Below are 16,958 nucleotides of genomic sequence, written 5' to 3' on the forward strand. Positions count from 1 at the left end.
AAAATACAAGATAATAAAAACAAAGTGGACGCTTTCACACCTTTAGTGGCTAAAATACTTCCTATGCATGCTCACCTTTTGGATATGGAAAATCGAAATAGACAGTACAACCTTCGTATTTTTAATTTGCCTGAAGAAATTGAGGGTTCTAATTGTCGATTATATCTGGAATCTCTGCTTCCTGGTCTTTTGAATATCAAGTTTCCAGAAAAATTTGAAGTGGATAAAGCCCATAGAATCCCTTCCCATCATAACCCTCGACATACTAAACGTAGGCAAATGATATTCAAAGTACTGCGTCATCACCATCTTGTCTTGATAAGGAAAGCTGCTAGAGAAATTCCCGCACTAATGGTGAATGGTAACAACATTTTTATTCACCAGGACTTTGCCAAAGAAACGGTAGCTATACGTAAGGAGTTCTCTGCTTGTTGCCCACAGCTCAGAAGCCTTGGTTATAAATATGGACTTTTTGATCCTTCTACAATGCGCATATGGAAAGATAACATTTCCAAATCCTTTCAACGCCCTGAAGAATTGAGGCACTTTCTTGATCAACAAGTTCCACCTTCAATGGATACTCATGACCCTAACACTTGACTCCTTCTAGTCAGAAATTCAATGACACATATTTGAATAATCTTATATTTATGGGCTACGATGGTTCTGGCCATGCTTGTAGAACGTGTGTGCGTTTCTATGTTTCTATTTATGTATCTTGTTTGTTCTTCTCTCCCTATTTTCTTTTCCTCCTATTCTGTTCTTAACTATAGAGTTGCTATTCTAATCTATATTTCAATTATGCTTTTCTTCATCTCTTCTTGTTTCAGTATCTTTTTTCCTTGTTTTCTTATTCATAATGGCTACTGTTCACAATATTAAAGTTATTTCTCTTAATGTAAAAGGTTTGAGACACCCAGTCAAACGTACAAAAATTCTGGATTACTTGGGTAGTTGTAAAGCTGATATTTGTTTTGTTCAGGAGACTCGGATTGATAAGATATTACAGTATATGAATAAAAAGTGGGTTGACACTATTGTATCTTCTGCTAATGGAAAGAAAAATAGGGTTGCTATTTTCTTTGCGAAAAGGTTACATTGTCAGGTTTTAAATAAAATTTCAGATTCTGAAAGTAGGTATATAATAGCTAAAATTAAAATTCACGACTCTACTTTATTTTTGCTTAATATTTATGGCCCTACGGCAGATGATCCCACTTTCTGGTCTAATATCACTACTGAAGTTTTAAGGTTGGGTAAAGTTTCGATGATTGTTGGGGGTGATTTTAATGTTATTGCTGACCCATTGCTGTATAGGCTATCTACAACTAGATTTCGTCCCCCTAAGGTGTTTCATGCCTTTAAATCTTTTATTCAAACTACCAAATTAGCTGACATTTGGCGGCTGCACTTCCCTACTGAAAAATGTTTTACCTTTTTTTCCAACCCCCATAATTCCCATTCTAGGATTGATTATTTTTTAATCTCCCCATCTCTTATCCAAGCTGCAACTACTCCAGTCATTGGTAACGTTGATATATCAGATCACGCTTTAATTTCTTTTGTTTTAAATATTTCATCCACTTTTACCAAGCAAACCAGATTGCGTATGAATACTGGTATTGCCCTCAATGAACATAATACACCTAAATTATTACAAGCTATTCAGGACTATTTTTTATTCAATCCAGAAAATTCTACTTCTATAGTTAATAGATGGGACGCATTTAAAGATTACATTAGAGGTACTACAATCTCTATTATGACTCATGAGAATAAACTGTTCAACTCTAATATTAAAAACCTAGAGAAACAAATAGCAAACTTCGAGCGATTATTTATTACATCCAATAATCCCCAATACAAAATTAAATTACAAAAACTTCAATATGAATTTAATTCTATCCTCAGTAAAAGAGCTGGGGTTCAACTTGCTAAATCAAATGCTGGATTTCGTTTCAATTCCAACAGGTCTGGGAAACTCCTTGCTAATTACTTACGCATTAAAAGAGATAAAACACAGATTACCTCTAGTCATGGGCCTCAAGGCAAGATTGCGTTGTCCCACAATGATATTGTTAAAGAATTTCTAGATATTTATTCAAACTTATATAACAAACCAGATCTTTGTGACAGTTAATTAATTGATGCCTTTTTAAACACTTGTGATTTACCCCAAATTTCTCCTTCAGATAGACTTGGATTAGATTTGCCCATTACTACTGATGAAATTCTGAAAGCCATTAAGTCACTTAAAAAAATAAGTCTCCAGGCCCTGATGGTATCCCTGCTGAATTTTATAAAGAATTCCAACCTTATCTTATACCTTATTTATTTCAACTTTTTTTCATATTTTGGCTCTTCTGGAACTATTTTCGGCTCTTTTGCGGATGCTTTACTTGTTGTACTTCCCAAACCTGATAAAGATCCTACCCTAGTTTCTAATTATCGTTCTATATCCTTAATAAATCAAGACTGTAAACTATATGCTAAAATCCTTGCCTCCAGATTAGCTTCTATACTTCATTCTATTGTGCACCCCGATCAATCAGGATTCATGAAATATAGATGCTCCGCTAATAACACAAGAACCCTACTACATGTTATTGAACAGAGTCCTACCCTTCTTGTTCCCGCAGGAGTTATGGCTTTAGATGCAGAAAAAGCCTTCGATAAAATTCATTGGCAATTTTTATTTAGAACTTTACTATCATTTAATTTTGGTCCCTCTTTTATTCGTATGATTTCTGCCTTATATTATGCTCCCACTGCTCGTTTATTTATCAATGGCCAAATTTCTACTCAATTTTTCCTTTTTAGAGGAACACGACAGGGTTGTCCCCTTTCACCACTTTTATTTCTGTTGGGAATTGAACCTTTTCTTAATTATATACGTAAATGTGAGGATTTTCAAGGTATTACAATTAAAGAAGTTACTATCCAAACTTTAGCCTATGCGGACGAAGTGTTATTGTTTATTAGTAATCCAATTTCCTCTGTCCGTCATTATTCGACATTATTACCAAATATTCTGCAGTATCGGAATACAAACTTAATGTTAGTAAAACAGAATTTTTTCCTTGACATATTCTTTGTACCTCTGATATGTTACCTGTGACAGATATTATTTGGCAAAAAAACAAATTGAAATACCTGGGTATTTTATTTTCATCATCCTTACCATCAACGTTAAAATTAAATAGTAATTTTATATTTGATTACGCTAAAAATAAAACATCCAGATGGTCTTCCCTTCATCTCACTTGGTGGGGGACAATGGAATCTATAAAAATGAATATTGCCCCAAAAATGTTTTACCCCCTTGCTATGATCCCCACTCAATTTTCACTAAAATTCTATAAAGATATTGATAAATTGTTATCCAAATTTCTTTGGAACAACAAGCCTCCTTGAATTGCTTACAAAAAATTAAAAATACCTAAATGTCATGCAGGATTTGGCCTTCCAGACGTCTTTCCTTATCACAAAGCCTTCATATTGAAACAAAGCTCCTTATGGTTTACTGCTTCCCCTGTAGTTAAACCTCCTATTTGGTTTGATATAGAAAAATCACTTGTTGATCCTTTTCCATTTCCCTCATTGCTTACAATGTTTCAAATCTACTGTTATACACCATTCCTCCATAATCAAATCTTCATGATTGATATTTAATGATTTAGATTTAAATTTTGCTTATCCCTTAAGTTCTACAATGGATTTATCACTATGGCATAGTGCTATAATTAAATTGAATAAAAATATGCATTTCTGGAATTCATGGATTAAGGCGGGCATATTTTATCTTAAAGATATTTTTTGTGATAATGCTTTTATTCCTTTTGATAATTTACAATTGAAATTCAAGTTACCTAATACTGATTTGGTTAAATATCAATTTCTATGCAACTCAATTTTAGACTCGTTCCCGAATGGTATTCTTTTTACGGTTACAACTGATTTGATAATTTAGCTTCCCGCTGTTTCTACTTCTTCAAACGCTGTTTCTATTTTGTATAAAAAATCTGCTACTTCAATAGGTACCAATATTAATATAATTTCTACATTTTGGAACACTGAACTTTCCATTTCTATCAATAATGACTCTTGGAAAGTTATTTGGCTCAATAGCATTTCTGGTTGGCTACCGGTGTCTCTTTATCAGACAAATGCATATATATTATTTAATTCCTTATGGACACCACTGCGTTTGCATCATGCTAAATTACTTCCATCAGATATTTGTTGGCACTGTAAATTACATCCTGGGTCCTTACATCACATGTTATTTGATTGCCCTATAATTTTGAAATTTTGGTCTGAAGTTTGGGACATTATATTGAAAATATTACCTATTCAAGATGTTCTTTCTTATAAATTGTTAATTGGTAAATCAGTTGTGCTTGTACATCCTCTTAATGACTCTGAAGCAAAGTTGTTTAATTTCTTAATTTCGGCTGCTTTAAAATCAATCACTTCTTGTTGGAAAGACGCTTCTTCTCTATCTGTTCATGGTTGGTGGTCATGGATCATCTTTACAAGAAGAGGTGGCCAATTATCATTACATGCAGTTACTCATAATCTGCTTTCTTATCAATCCTTTTGGTCACCTATAGATTCATATTTGTTGTTATGACATTAATTTTCACTGTTATTCTGTTTTAACTTCACAAATTGTATATATTCAATATGTATATGTTAATAGTAACTCTATGTTCCATATAAGATGATATACTAGGTACCCTCCCTCTCTACCCTTTTTTCCCTTCTCCTTAACGTGATTTTATTTTTTCCTTGATTGCCTAATATTTTATTATAATCTAATCTATTATAACTTGTTCATAATTTGTATTACTCAATTGATTAGATTTTATTGCTATTTCATGTATTTTTTTGTATTGTCTTTATATGTCACTTTTTTTTGAAAATCCAATAAAATTATTCTGAACTGAAGATTTGTATATAAAGAAGGAAGGGCCCGAACACTGGGCAGACCAAATATTCTTGGATGATTTAATAGTGGTAAAAGGGGTAGAATTATAGGAAACAGAACAAACAATAACACAAAAATACAAAGGGGGAAAGCAAGACAGCGAGGGAAAGAGGAGGAGAGATGGGAAAGGGGAAGCAAGATGTGTGCGTGTTTAAGTGAGAAACATGATCTTCAGTCACGATTGGCAATCTTGACCCAGAATAAACCACCAGACCTCATGGGTAAAGTCTCTATTTGTACCACCAGGCCCATGAGTACATCTATTCTGTTGCCTATTATGCCTGCATTTACATTCTGCATGTCACAAAGTAAATTGTCTTTTGGCACACTTAACTGCTTGTTTATGTTATAGACCTTAGAAGGATGAAAGGATTAGTTAACCAGTCTGCAATTTGAACCTGTGTTGCACGCCATACCGAGCTAAGTTACTTACTGCTCTCAAGCCCTAAAACTGGCATATGAACATAGAAGTTCATGTTTCGCATTGGCTAAATACGGATACACCTCTTGAAACCCCCCTGAACTTCTTATAAAAAATCTGGGGCTTACTTGCATTTGTCCATTCAAGACCGATATTTATGACTCCACCACATTGAAGGTTCACCAGCTGTCATCACACCTGGGTCGGGTTGTAGCGGTGAAGAAAATGGACAATGCCCAAAGAGTAAAGGGGTAGGTGGATTGCATCAGTGGTGGAAGTGGCCTCGCCTGCTCTAAGGGGGTGTCTCCATATTTGCTTGCATATTTGTGTTTTTGTGCAAGGGAGAGTGAAGGCCTGTCCCCATCTTTCTGGTAGAATTACATATCAGTGACCCGTTCCATAGCATCTCGAGGCAGGTGCAAAACTAATCTTGGACTATTACTGGCTTCACGAGTTGTCTTATTGGAGGCAATTCTTGGCATATTGTGTGGGTTTTAGTGAAACTGCTTCTTAAAATGCATAGCTGTGCCAGAGTTATTTCAAAGTTTTATTGGGGATGTTAACACACAACCGCTCTTGGGGTCAAGCTACAAGACGGTATTGTATTGTATCATAAGTGCCCCGTCAGAGTTTGCGATCAGTAAGTTTAGCTACACATTGTCATCTAGTGCACTGTTTGTGCTCATTTTTTTGAAGGGAAGATTTTTCCAGCCACCGACTTCTCAGATGCAATTGCATCTAAGGGGAGGCAATGAGCCCGATGGGGCAAGCCACCTGTCGTGACGTCACCTTCCAATGACAGCGTCCCCCCACTTCTTTTTTTAGGACTTGTGCACTGTTTGGGATCATGTAGCATAGTGCGGGGGGGATGGCGCCCGATAGTAAGGGAATGAGGGAAGGTTCCTAATCTCGCCCTTTAGCCAAAGGTGCTGAGAGCATGGCTCCTCTGGCTATTGGTAAGTGATAAAGAAGTAAAAGTAAAATCTCCCTTTGGGAAACACCAAACCACACATATGTATTTAATCCACTCTCAGACCAGCATACAGAAGCTAGTAGGACATACACTCCGATTACTTGAACCTAAGGACCACTGCAGTATAAAGAGACACTAGGCTAAAATGGTGTATGTTCTCAAATGTCCTCTGGCTATTGGACCATAAAGTGGCTCATTATCGATGACACACGAGGCTCCTTTCTGAAGTCAAGGATCCAGGGTATTAACCAGAGGGGTGAAGGGATGCTCGATGCTTGTAGTGGGAGGCGTGGCTGCTGTTTTTGTACTTGAGAATTCCTGGGTAGGTGAGAATATTCTTTATTCGTCCACCCTCGCGTATAAAGTTTGTCTGGGTCGCTCTTCCTTAGGTTTGCTGCTCTTTATTTACACTGCCTGCACTAAATGATCCGTATTTGTTGCCACTGGCCTTTGTTCTTTAGGTTAACCTCAGTTATTGTGTACACATTTCCTAAACTCCACATAATTACTGCTAGGTCGGTAAGTCTTTTCCATCACGTGCTTTTGTTATTTTTATTTTGTGAAAGTAGAATTCCTGCTAGGAGCAATCATTAAAAACAAATCACGATGGCGGGCCTGTAAAAAACACTAATGTGGCTTAATGTTCACCCTGTTGCAACCCGTGACTTATGTCTTTGGTTTGCAAATCAGTGTAGTGATGCATTCGATAGCCACTTACATTTTATGGCTTATCATTTTTTTGGGACTATTTGCATAATAACACTATACTAACGCTATCTATCTATCTATCTATCTATCTATCTATCTATCTATCTATCTATCTATCTATCTATCTATCTATCTATCTATCTATCTATAGCTAGACAGATATATAGAGAGATCTAGCTCTGTCTATCTATACATATACCTTTTGATTATTTTGTGAAGTGGTAAAGGGAGTACTGCTTTGGAAAGGAACTGCACCAACTTTAGGAATAGGAATCTGCACAAGGGTGCACCCATAGAAATGCTGCAACCTATTATCACATAGGGTTGGACTAGGAGTGTCTCATCCAATAAAGGTTTGTCACAGATGTTCAAAATTAATCAGATGTAAGCATCATGGGATACTCTGAGTTTTTGGGGAATAACATGCAGAATTAGGTGCTTACTGCACCAAAATCCGCATGGTAAAGTAAATACCATACACTTTTCCACTGACCTGCCATAATTTAACAAAGAGAGAGATCTTGATTGTGCTTGGCAGTTACCAGGTGAAGTAAATACCACTCACCTCGCAATTCCAATCCTTGTGCAAACAGGGGTTTGTGCATGGATAGGAAAGCTCTGAACCAGTCATAATCAGGGCCTTAATGGGCATGTGTTAGATATGGCATCTGTGGGAGGGTTCCCCTGACTTAAGGCCTCTACTTCCTGTATTTTTTATTCTGTGCTGGATTTCGTTTTTGCAGGCTATGATGCTTTGGGCACTTTGCCACTGTTGATCAGTATCAAAGTGCAAGTGCTCCCTGTATAAATTACTGTTACAATTGGTCATCCCTGATTGGCTTATTTGATTTACTAGTAAGTCCCTAGTAAAGTGCTCTGGGTGTGCCAGGGCCTGTGAATTAAATGCTAGTAGTGGACCTGCAGCACAAATTGTGCCACCCACCCAATTAGCCCTGCAAATGTAACTCAGACCTGCCGCTGCAGTGTCTGTGCGCAGTTATGAACTGCCATCTCGACCTGGCAAGTGCACCCACTTACCAGGCCTTATCCTTCCCTTTTCTTACTTGTAAGACACAGCTCGGGTAGGCCCAAGGTACCCCCATGGGCAGGGTGCAGTGTATGTGAAAGGTAGGACGTGTACTGGTGTGTGTGTGACATGTCCTGGTAGTGAAATACTGTACATTTTGTTTTTAACTATTGAAATCTATCCCATAGGATAGCATGGGAGATACTTTAGAACATGTTACAAGTATAACTTCCCATTGGGACAAGATAGAGTAAGAAAGTTTAGGCTCTCTGAACCCTCGTATTTTAGTAAAGATGGATTTTAAATTATGTGCTTGAAAATGCCACTTTTAGAAATTTGGCATTTTATTGTTTAAACATTATGTATGCCTCTGCCTGTTTGTGGATTGACTGTCTGGTTTTGGAATGACTGGGACTGGGGATGTGCATTCATGGTGGACCACCACTGGTGTTAAGGGGGGTTAAGGTGTGCCTGGCCCTTCCTGGATGACTCAGGGCTGAGCTTCATAGGCCTTGACTGCATTTAGAGTAGTGGGAGGAGTTTTTCTTGCACCTGAATAGGGACATTCTCCCTTGCAGAATGCTGTCTCCACCCTCTGTGGTCATACTGCATCAGTGAGGACAGAGCTAGGGTAGACTGGGCTCAGAGACCCTTGCACAAAGTAGAGCAAAGACAACATGGGGTATAAGTAGTGGACCGTGAACCCCAGAACTTTAGATCACTTCTGGACACAAGAGTAACTTTTGCCAAGGAGAAGAGCTGGAGAGCTGTGAGGAGGAGTACTGCCCCTTTGCTGTGTGCTCTAAAGGGTTGGCTTGCAGTTGCTGCTTCTGCCACGGAAAAGACAAAGTTGGGAACTTTGCTAAAGAAACCTGCTTGAAGAAAAATCTCCAAGGGCTTGTGTGCGCTGGCCTCCTGTTCTGACGTCTCAGGGACACAGACTTCACCCTTCAGCTCCCCTGAACTCTATTGCTGAGAGTTCTGATTTCCCAGGAGGTACCTATTCCAGTTTTGGGCCTCTGGAGGTGGTTCCTACTGTTGGAAGCAACTTGAAAGAAGCAAGAAAACCTGTCTCCGATGCAGTCAGCGATGCAGCTGCAACGCCGTGACCTGCTCTGAGGCCAGGGGCACCGCTCGTGAAGTGCAAAATACACCGCCCGGCCTGCACCGGAGCTCTGACAGCCATCAATGCCAGCTGACGCCTGCAGTTATCGGCCGTGCCCGACGCCAGCGCTTGCACTGACTCCGTCACCACCTGCATCAAGTTATCGCAGTGCCGATAACTGCCGATGGTGACTCCACAAACTCGCCAACTTTGCATCATCACTGGAAAGGACGCCCCACCACCGATGCAACCGACTTTCCCTGTCCTGGATTCGACACTTCGCCTCCTAGCGAACACGATGCCTCACCTCCCCCGTGGTAGCCAGGAAGCCGACCTCTGTGCCGAAGCCTCACCTCCAAGACGCCGTGCATTGTCATAGACTTCGTTATCCAAAGGTACTGTTTGCTTGGGGGTCTGTGTGACTCCATGCCCTACTTCAAGCACCTCGCGGTTGAGGCTGTACTTTGGATTTATTGCTGTTGCAACGTCGTAATAGCCCCAGATAGAGCTATATGTTTTATACAAGCTTTATTTTTGAAATAACTGTTCTTAAGTATTATTTTACTACCAGTATGTTGGATTTTTGTCATGTTGGTCTTGTTGAGTTTTGATAAAGATACTTTATTTTTCTAAACTGGTGTGGTGCCATTCTTTGGTGTTATCACTGCATTAATGTGTGTTTTGAGTACAAATACTTTACACATTGCCTTTGGGATAAGCCTGTCTGCTCGTGCCAAGCGACCAACGGGGTGAGCATGTAGGGGTTATCTAGAGTGTGTATCCCCCTTACCCAGTCTAGAATTAAGTATCCCTACTTGGACAAAGATACCTACCTCTGCCAACTAGAGACCCCCAGTTCTAACAGCAGGGTCTAACAAGATAGCAGTTACCAGGCCAATACTGACAGAGTGATTGGTTCAAGGCCTGCCTGTACACACTGCGGCGTCCTCCTACTTCTCTTCACACAAGACAGCTCGGGCTGACATGGTTAACGCGGATTGTGCTCCACTGGTGTGATAATCCAGGAGGTTCGCGTGCAGGCCTTGCACAGAGTAGAGAGAGGTGTCTGGAAGAGCCATGCTCATCACTGGTAGCTCTCAAGCCCTCAAGGACACGATTGGTCTCGCCTGTGCCTCTTTCCCCTGTGGTAGGCTCTTCTCATTAGTTTGAAGGTATCCTTGCCTTCCTCTTCTGCAGGGCTGTCAGGCTGGCTTACACTTTATGAGCACATACCGTTCACTCCCATATTATCTGTGGGCCTCCGGGACATAATTCAATCTTTTTACAGAAATGAATGCATTTTATAAATGATTCTTTACTCTCTCCACCTCAGCATGGATTTTGAGAGGGGTAGGAGGGAGGAATGTAATACTGACCATGAATCCTAGGATTGTTTTTTACCTCTGCTATTTTTCTCCGTCGTGGATTTTACCAGTCTATGGTACCTCACTCACAATGTCTTAATACTGATCACCTACTGTACTGTTCACTGTCTAGAATGTAATTGAGTCACAATCCTATCAGGGTGGTTTGATGTGAAAATGTGTATTTCAATTTTAATTTGCCTGCAACATGCTTATCTTGAGGAGCCAGCTGAAAATTCATGAAGCGTTCCTGTCCAATTTTCTTTCGCATTATGCTGATGTGATCTTTTTTTTTAATGCATTCAATCTTTGGGATTTGCAGGTTTGGGCCACCTTTGCTCACGAGAGAAGACAGGGCGATGTCCTGGGATCAGCTGCAGCAGTGCATCCTGAACAAAATGCGGTACCTGATGAGGAGTGAGGCTCAAGTGCAGGTCAGTGTGATTGTAGGTGAAAAGAGTTGACCATTGCTGAATGGTCGTTTATTGGGCAAGAAGAGCAAAAGTGGCAATCCTACACAAAGGATGTTTGCTTTTCTGCTTTGCGATTATTCACAGATGGATTTAGGCCCTCCATATAGGGGCAAACTGATCTGTGAGGCAATAAGAATATTTCCCAAAAACTCTTGATGATATGACATTTTTGGTAGGGTAGTGAGCAATCTGCTGTTTGTCATTGCAATTCAGAAAATGCCAGATTTGTTACACGAATGCAAGGCTGTCAGTGAGTGCTTAAAGTATGCCCATAGTGAATGGCGTTCAAAATTACCTTTCAAAGTGTAAGACATTGTTTTATTTTAGATCACCTTTCAATTCTGTTAGAGAGAATCCCTTCCTTTGAGAAAAACTTCATTTCATTGTGTGTCACTGTTTCCAAAGTAGTGCCTATTAGCAGACTGAGTGGGACTGTACCTCGTTAGAAAGGATAGCTTTCCACTAATTGGACAGTATAAAATGGAATGTGACCACCTTTCATTGAGTGATGCTGCGAACCAGTGAGTGAGTGTCTGTCTTCTCTGTTGATGACTTCCTTCAATAGAAAGTGATTATATTCCATTGAAAGTTGTTTCTGTCCATATGTTTGGACTATGTTTCATTTAATGTGACTACATTCTTCAGTGTGTGGCAGCGCCTTTGTATGATAAAAATGCATGTTTCATTGAAGACAGTCCTGACTGCTTGTTAACATGACTCATTTAATACCGAGGAATGAGTGTAACAGGCATGGAGCCTAAACGTGAACTAATCATTGGAATGGTAATGTCAACAGTGTGTGCTTGATAGCCATGTTTTTGTGCGGAAACCATGTTTTTTGGCACAGTCATACTAACAGGACAACAAAGGAGCTTTCTACCTCTCTGGTGCACACATATAACCGTGCCTGCAGAGGAGTGTACCTTGTGAAGCTCCGCCTTGAGAGCAAGGAGAGGGTTGCAGCACTCGTTTCCCCAGCTTCTGTATGCTTATGCAAAGGAACATTCCACGTTTTTATGGCAAATCAGGAGCTGAGCAACCATAAAACGTTTGCAGAGCTCTTTAAATGTATGTGTGATATTATTTTGCATGTCATTTAAAAATGGATTGGTAATGGCATGACAAACAGCACCATTGACATAATCACTTGATGGCATCCTGTATGCTGTCACCTATGCATTCTGCCAATTGCTAGCCCTGGAAATGCAGGTGGAAGTGGCGCCCTTATAATGAGATTACGACACTTCCCTATGTCCTGGCATCTGCCTCGTGTTTTTTATGTATTCAGATTCCCTTTATCCCCCACCCTGACCTCGAGCGCCGTGCAAAGGTTTCGCCAACATAACGCTGGAATCTGCAAAGTCGTCTGTTTTTTTAATCGTGTAGTAAGAAACATTTACCATCCAAAGTAGAGATCAAAATAACAGTTCTCTTTACCCAATCCCGCATCTTTAACAATTACCAAAAATAAGTATTCTAGTATGTTCCTTTGTTTGATGACATCTGCTTGGGTTTGACACCTATTCACCGAATGTGCCATATGAGCCTAACTCTCAGATGACAAGTCTGCCCTGGGTGTGTCTTCCAGTGATGCTCCTGGGGTCTTGGGATTCTAGGTACAGTTGAGGATTACTAATTGTTTGACAGGTCAGGCAATATAGTAAGCTGCGGCCGCTGCAGGTAAGAGTGGTGGGGCGCAGGGTGGGGGGAGTTTACATATGACGATGCGGGAGAATTACATTAAAAACAAAACACTTAACTTGCTGCATCACCGACTCCGCAATGGGGCGAGCGCAAGAATATGTGGTTTTCTCTTAAATTTGTTTTTATTATACCTCGCCATTGTATGTCGACTCCACCTCCCACTGCTCTTACCAGCACCGGCCGTGGCTGAACCTGTCACCCTCCTCCCAGTGCTTGCAGTTGCCAAACAATGTACAGGCCTCCAACCTAGCTGAGCAAATGAGATTTGGGCTCTAGTTAAGGTTCTGACAGATTTTATGGTGCAGTTAGTATGGAACAGGAATCCCTGTTGCATCTCATTTACAAGGCCAATAATTCGGAATCGGGCTAAATTTCAGACAAAGCAAGTCAAATGAGGCAATCAGGAAGGGCTGCAATTTGGTAAGAGGAGTGCCTACTTTGTGCCGGTTGTTGCAGATGGTAGGCACTGGCATTCTTTTTAAGATTTTGGCTATAGACCACTTTAGCGGTCTGTAGGAGGTCCTGTTTCCAATATATAACGGAATTAGTTTAGGGTTAGCTCCTTGATTATGATTGGATGACTTTGTTGTATATCTCAGTTGTCTGCTCTTGATTTAATGGCTTTCCTCGTGTTTGCCCCGCTCAGGAGCATCTCAGTCTCCGAGTTCTGACTGGATGAATTGTCTTCTACAGTGGCATATTTGAGAGGGCTGGATTGTTTTATTTTAAGCACTCAATGAGAGTGCATATCTTTCTTTGCTCTCTTCTCTTTTTTTGCCCTTTCACACTTTCCTTTGCACTCCATCTCTCACTTTAATTTTTATTTTTTTTAATTTGTACAAGAATCTGGCATTAGCATAGTCTTCCGAGCTATTCGTCCCTTTTTTTGCACGTCATGCACACTTGTTCAAGTTTTTTTTACTTATTCATTTACCGTTCTATCATGAGCACCTTCTATGTTACAAAGGCAAATTAAAAATGGTAGCCGTACAATGACGCATATTGGAATTATTTTTTTTAATAGGAAATTATTTCCAAACGTACCAGCTATGCATGTATGTGTGCGATTGGCCTACCTCTTGGCCCTTTAGGGGCGAGACCTATTGTCTTTGCCAATACTCATGTTAATAAAGGGCCATTACAGCCTCACGCCCTAGTCTTAATAGGTAGGGTACACCCTGAAGGTGGTGTAACACAATCAAACCCAACCTATTTAAAACAACTTACCTAACCCTAACTTACTTAAAACAATAGTGAACCATCATATCTACAATTCTATTTCTCGGCATTAGTTGGTTATTAAAATTCTGCAGGGGCGTCATGAACCCCCTGCTTGAACCACTGCAGCGAGTTCTTCATGGGCCTCTTCTGCAGCTGACATAATTAACGTGAAAGGATCAGTGGGTGAGTGAGTGAAATGAATGGATGGATCGATGTGAGAGTGAAAGGGTGGATGGATGGGTGAGTGAAAAGGTGAATGGGTAGATCGAAGGACGAATCAGTGAAAGGATGGATGGATGAGTGAAATGGAGGGTGGATGATTGAGGGTAGATGGATGGATGAGAGAAAGGATTGGATGTAAGCATGGGTGAGTGATATGTTGGATGGGTGAAAGGGAGGGTGGATGGATGGGTGGAAGAATAAATGGATGACTGAAAAAATGGATGGATAAGTTAAAGGGAGGACGGATGGATGGAGTGGAAGGGTGGATGGATAAGTGAAAGATGGATGGATGAAGGAAAGGATGGATGTGTAAAAGGATTGAATATAAAGATGGATGAGCGGAAGGATGGATGGGTGAGTGAAAGGGAGGGTGGGTTGATGTATGACAGGATGGATGGATGAGTGAAAGGATGTACGAGTGAAAGGGAAGATGGGTGGATGGATGAAAGGTTCGATGGATTACTGAAAGAATGGATGGATGGGTGAAAAGGAGGGTGAATGGATGGGCAAATCAGTGAAAACGTGTATGGATGAGTGAATGGATGGATGGGTGAAAGGTTAAATGGCAGTGGCGGCTGGCATCTGCGGGCGCACACACATCTAAAATATAATTAAAAAGGACACCTTACTTGATAGGACCTCCTTGCTCCAGACGCTTCGCTTCTACAGCCCAGCCACCAGGGAACTCTCTTGACCAATCAGGGTGCTGCTCTTATCAGCATGAGAGCAGCACCCTGGTTTGAGGGAGCAGCCTCACTAGGCGCCCCAAAGAACTTTAGAGTCATGCACTTGCTCTAAGCCCAGGCATCTCCATACAGCTGGGTTAGAGATGTTTAAAGTGCGCATGTGTGGCTGGCCATTGCACGATGGTCAGATAAAGACATGCGCCCTTTAAACATTGCATACACAGCTCACCCTTCTCTCTGCTGCTAGCGCTTAGCAGCGACCGCGCCCCGTCCTGACGCTCTGTGCGGGACAGGGGATGAAAAATAAAATGGTAGTAAGTTGCCATTTTATTTTTCATCTTGGGGGCATTTAAGTGAGGCAACGCTCCTCCGCTTCAACAGAAGAGCCGCCCCTGGTAAATGGATAGATGGATGATGACTGAAAGGGTGGATGAGTGAAAGGAGGGATGGATGAATAGAGTTAAAGGATGGATGGATGGATGGATGGACAGAACGAAAAGGTGGATGGATAGGGGAAAGTTTGGATGGATAGATTGATGACTGAGTGGATGGTTGGATGGATAGTGTTGGAGATGGAAGGATAGGTTGGGATATGGATGGGTGGACAGACGGAATGGTGAAAGACTCAAAGATTGAAAGAACGAATGGGTGACAGAATGCAAAGGTGAAATGGTGGATTTCAGTGGGTGGAGGGAAAGATTGAAAGGATGAATAAATACATGGTTGGATGGAAGCGATAAGACCGCTGTTCTGGGGAGGGTTGTGATAACTTGCTTCGCCTGCTTGGTGCATACGAGCTTTGATTCGAAGTAGGGGGTATTTTAATTTTCTGGCTAATCCCTTGTTATTATGCATGAGTTTTGATTACCTATTTGGGTCACTCGAGGAGATGCGAAGGCTTTCAAATGTAGTGGATTTTACGTTTATAATTGAGCCGAATATTGAAGTGAAGCACGTAAATTAATGCCCTATAAATTACTTTCTCATCCTGTTCGAGCTCTTCTTCCTAGGGAACATACCTCGATCTTATATTCAACATGCTGCACATGTGTGTAAAATAAAGGTAATTAAAAGTAACAGAGGGTCTTATTCATGTTGCCTTGGTAACAGGTTTATTTAACAGTAATGCAGCCAAAGAAACAATGGATGTTTTGATAGTACTTCAGATATATAATCATCTACTGGCTCTAGCATTAACTGTATAGAAGATTTGCCCCTTTTCATTAATCTGTCTGAATACAGCCAGCTTCCACTTAATTTCATGAATATTATTCAGAACCTTCATATTTGACAGCTGAAACCTGATGACAATCAATTTCACAATCTTGGAATAATAGTTTACCTATGGTGAAAATAGAATTTATGAATTCTTAGGCCTAATGAGTGCAAACACATGGGCTCATTTGGAATGCTTCTGACTTCCAAAACCCTTTCTATTTAAATAACAAACAAACCAATTCAATATATGTCCTCATTAAGATAATCAATATAATTAATAGATATAACTGAGTCAAGGGTATGTTTCATATTTTTTTTAAGTTCAAACAAGAAACAACGTTAGCCCAAGAGGCAGTGCATTGACTTTCATAAGAAATATAAAATGCAAGATTAGTGTGGCTGTTTGGCAAAATATCATTGACAGAGATACAGTCTGACATATATATGGTGTCCTAAATTTTGTTTGCAAAAATATCACCCCATTGAGTGTAGATTATATTTTATGTTCACTCCAATTGGTGATAATTCTTTAAACGCTATGAAGGAACATATTGTACACAATATTCTGGACCTTGAATGAAGAAACTTTGACCAGGAAATATGTAAGCGGCAACTGAGCGGCAAATAATCACAAGTATTGATGTTTACTTTGTTAAATGCATTCCTTTTATTCTTAGGAGAGCACCTTTTTCAAGAGTTGTTGAGTGCGGCTACCTTGCAAATCTACTCATTCTACATATATTTCCCCAATAGTAACAGCTGATTGGATCCTACAAACCTCTGAACCAAATCTGTCATGTTTTTTATATTTGATTGAATCATTTTTATAATTACATTGTTTAACAT

At 40.2% G+C, this 16,958-nt stretch overlaps 1 protein-coding gene across 1 annotated transcript in view; it reads left to right on the top strand.

Annotated features, from left to right (window-relative positions):
- The window catches only part of USP43 (ubiquitin specific peptidase 43), a 1,198,532-nt gene that overhangs the window by 876,216 nt on the left and 305,358 nt on the right, over positions 1 to 16,958 (top strand). The window contains exon 8 of the mRNA XM_078654683.1: positions 10,911 to 11,022. Coding sequence (XP_078510809.1) covers positions 10,911 to 11,022 — 112 coding nt within the window. The remainder of the gene's footprint in view (positions 1 to 10,910; positions 11,023 to 16,958) is intronic.

This window comes from Lissotriton helveticus, chromosome 7 (genome assembly GCF_964261635.1).
Source record: "Lissotriton helveticus chromosome 7, aLisHel1.1, whole genome shotgun sequence".
NCBI lineage: Eukaryota > Metazoa > Chordata > Amphibia > Caudata > Salamandridae > Lissotriton > Lissotriton helveticus.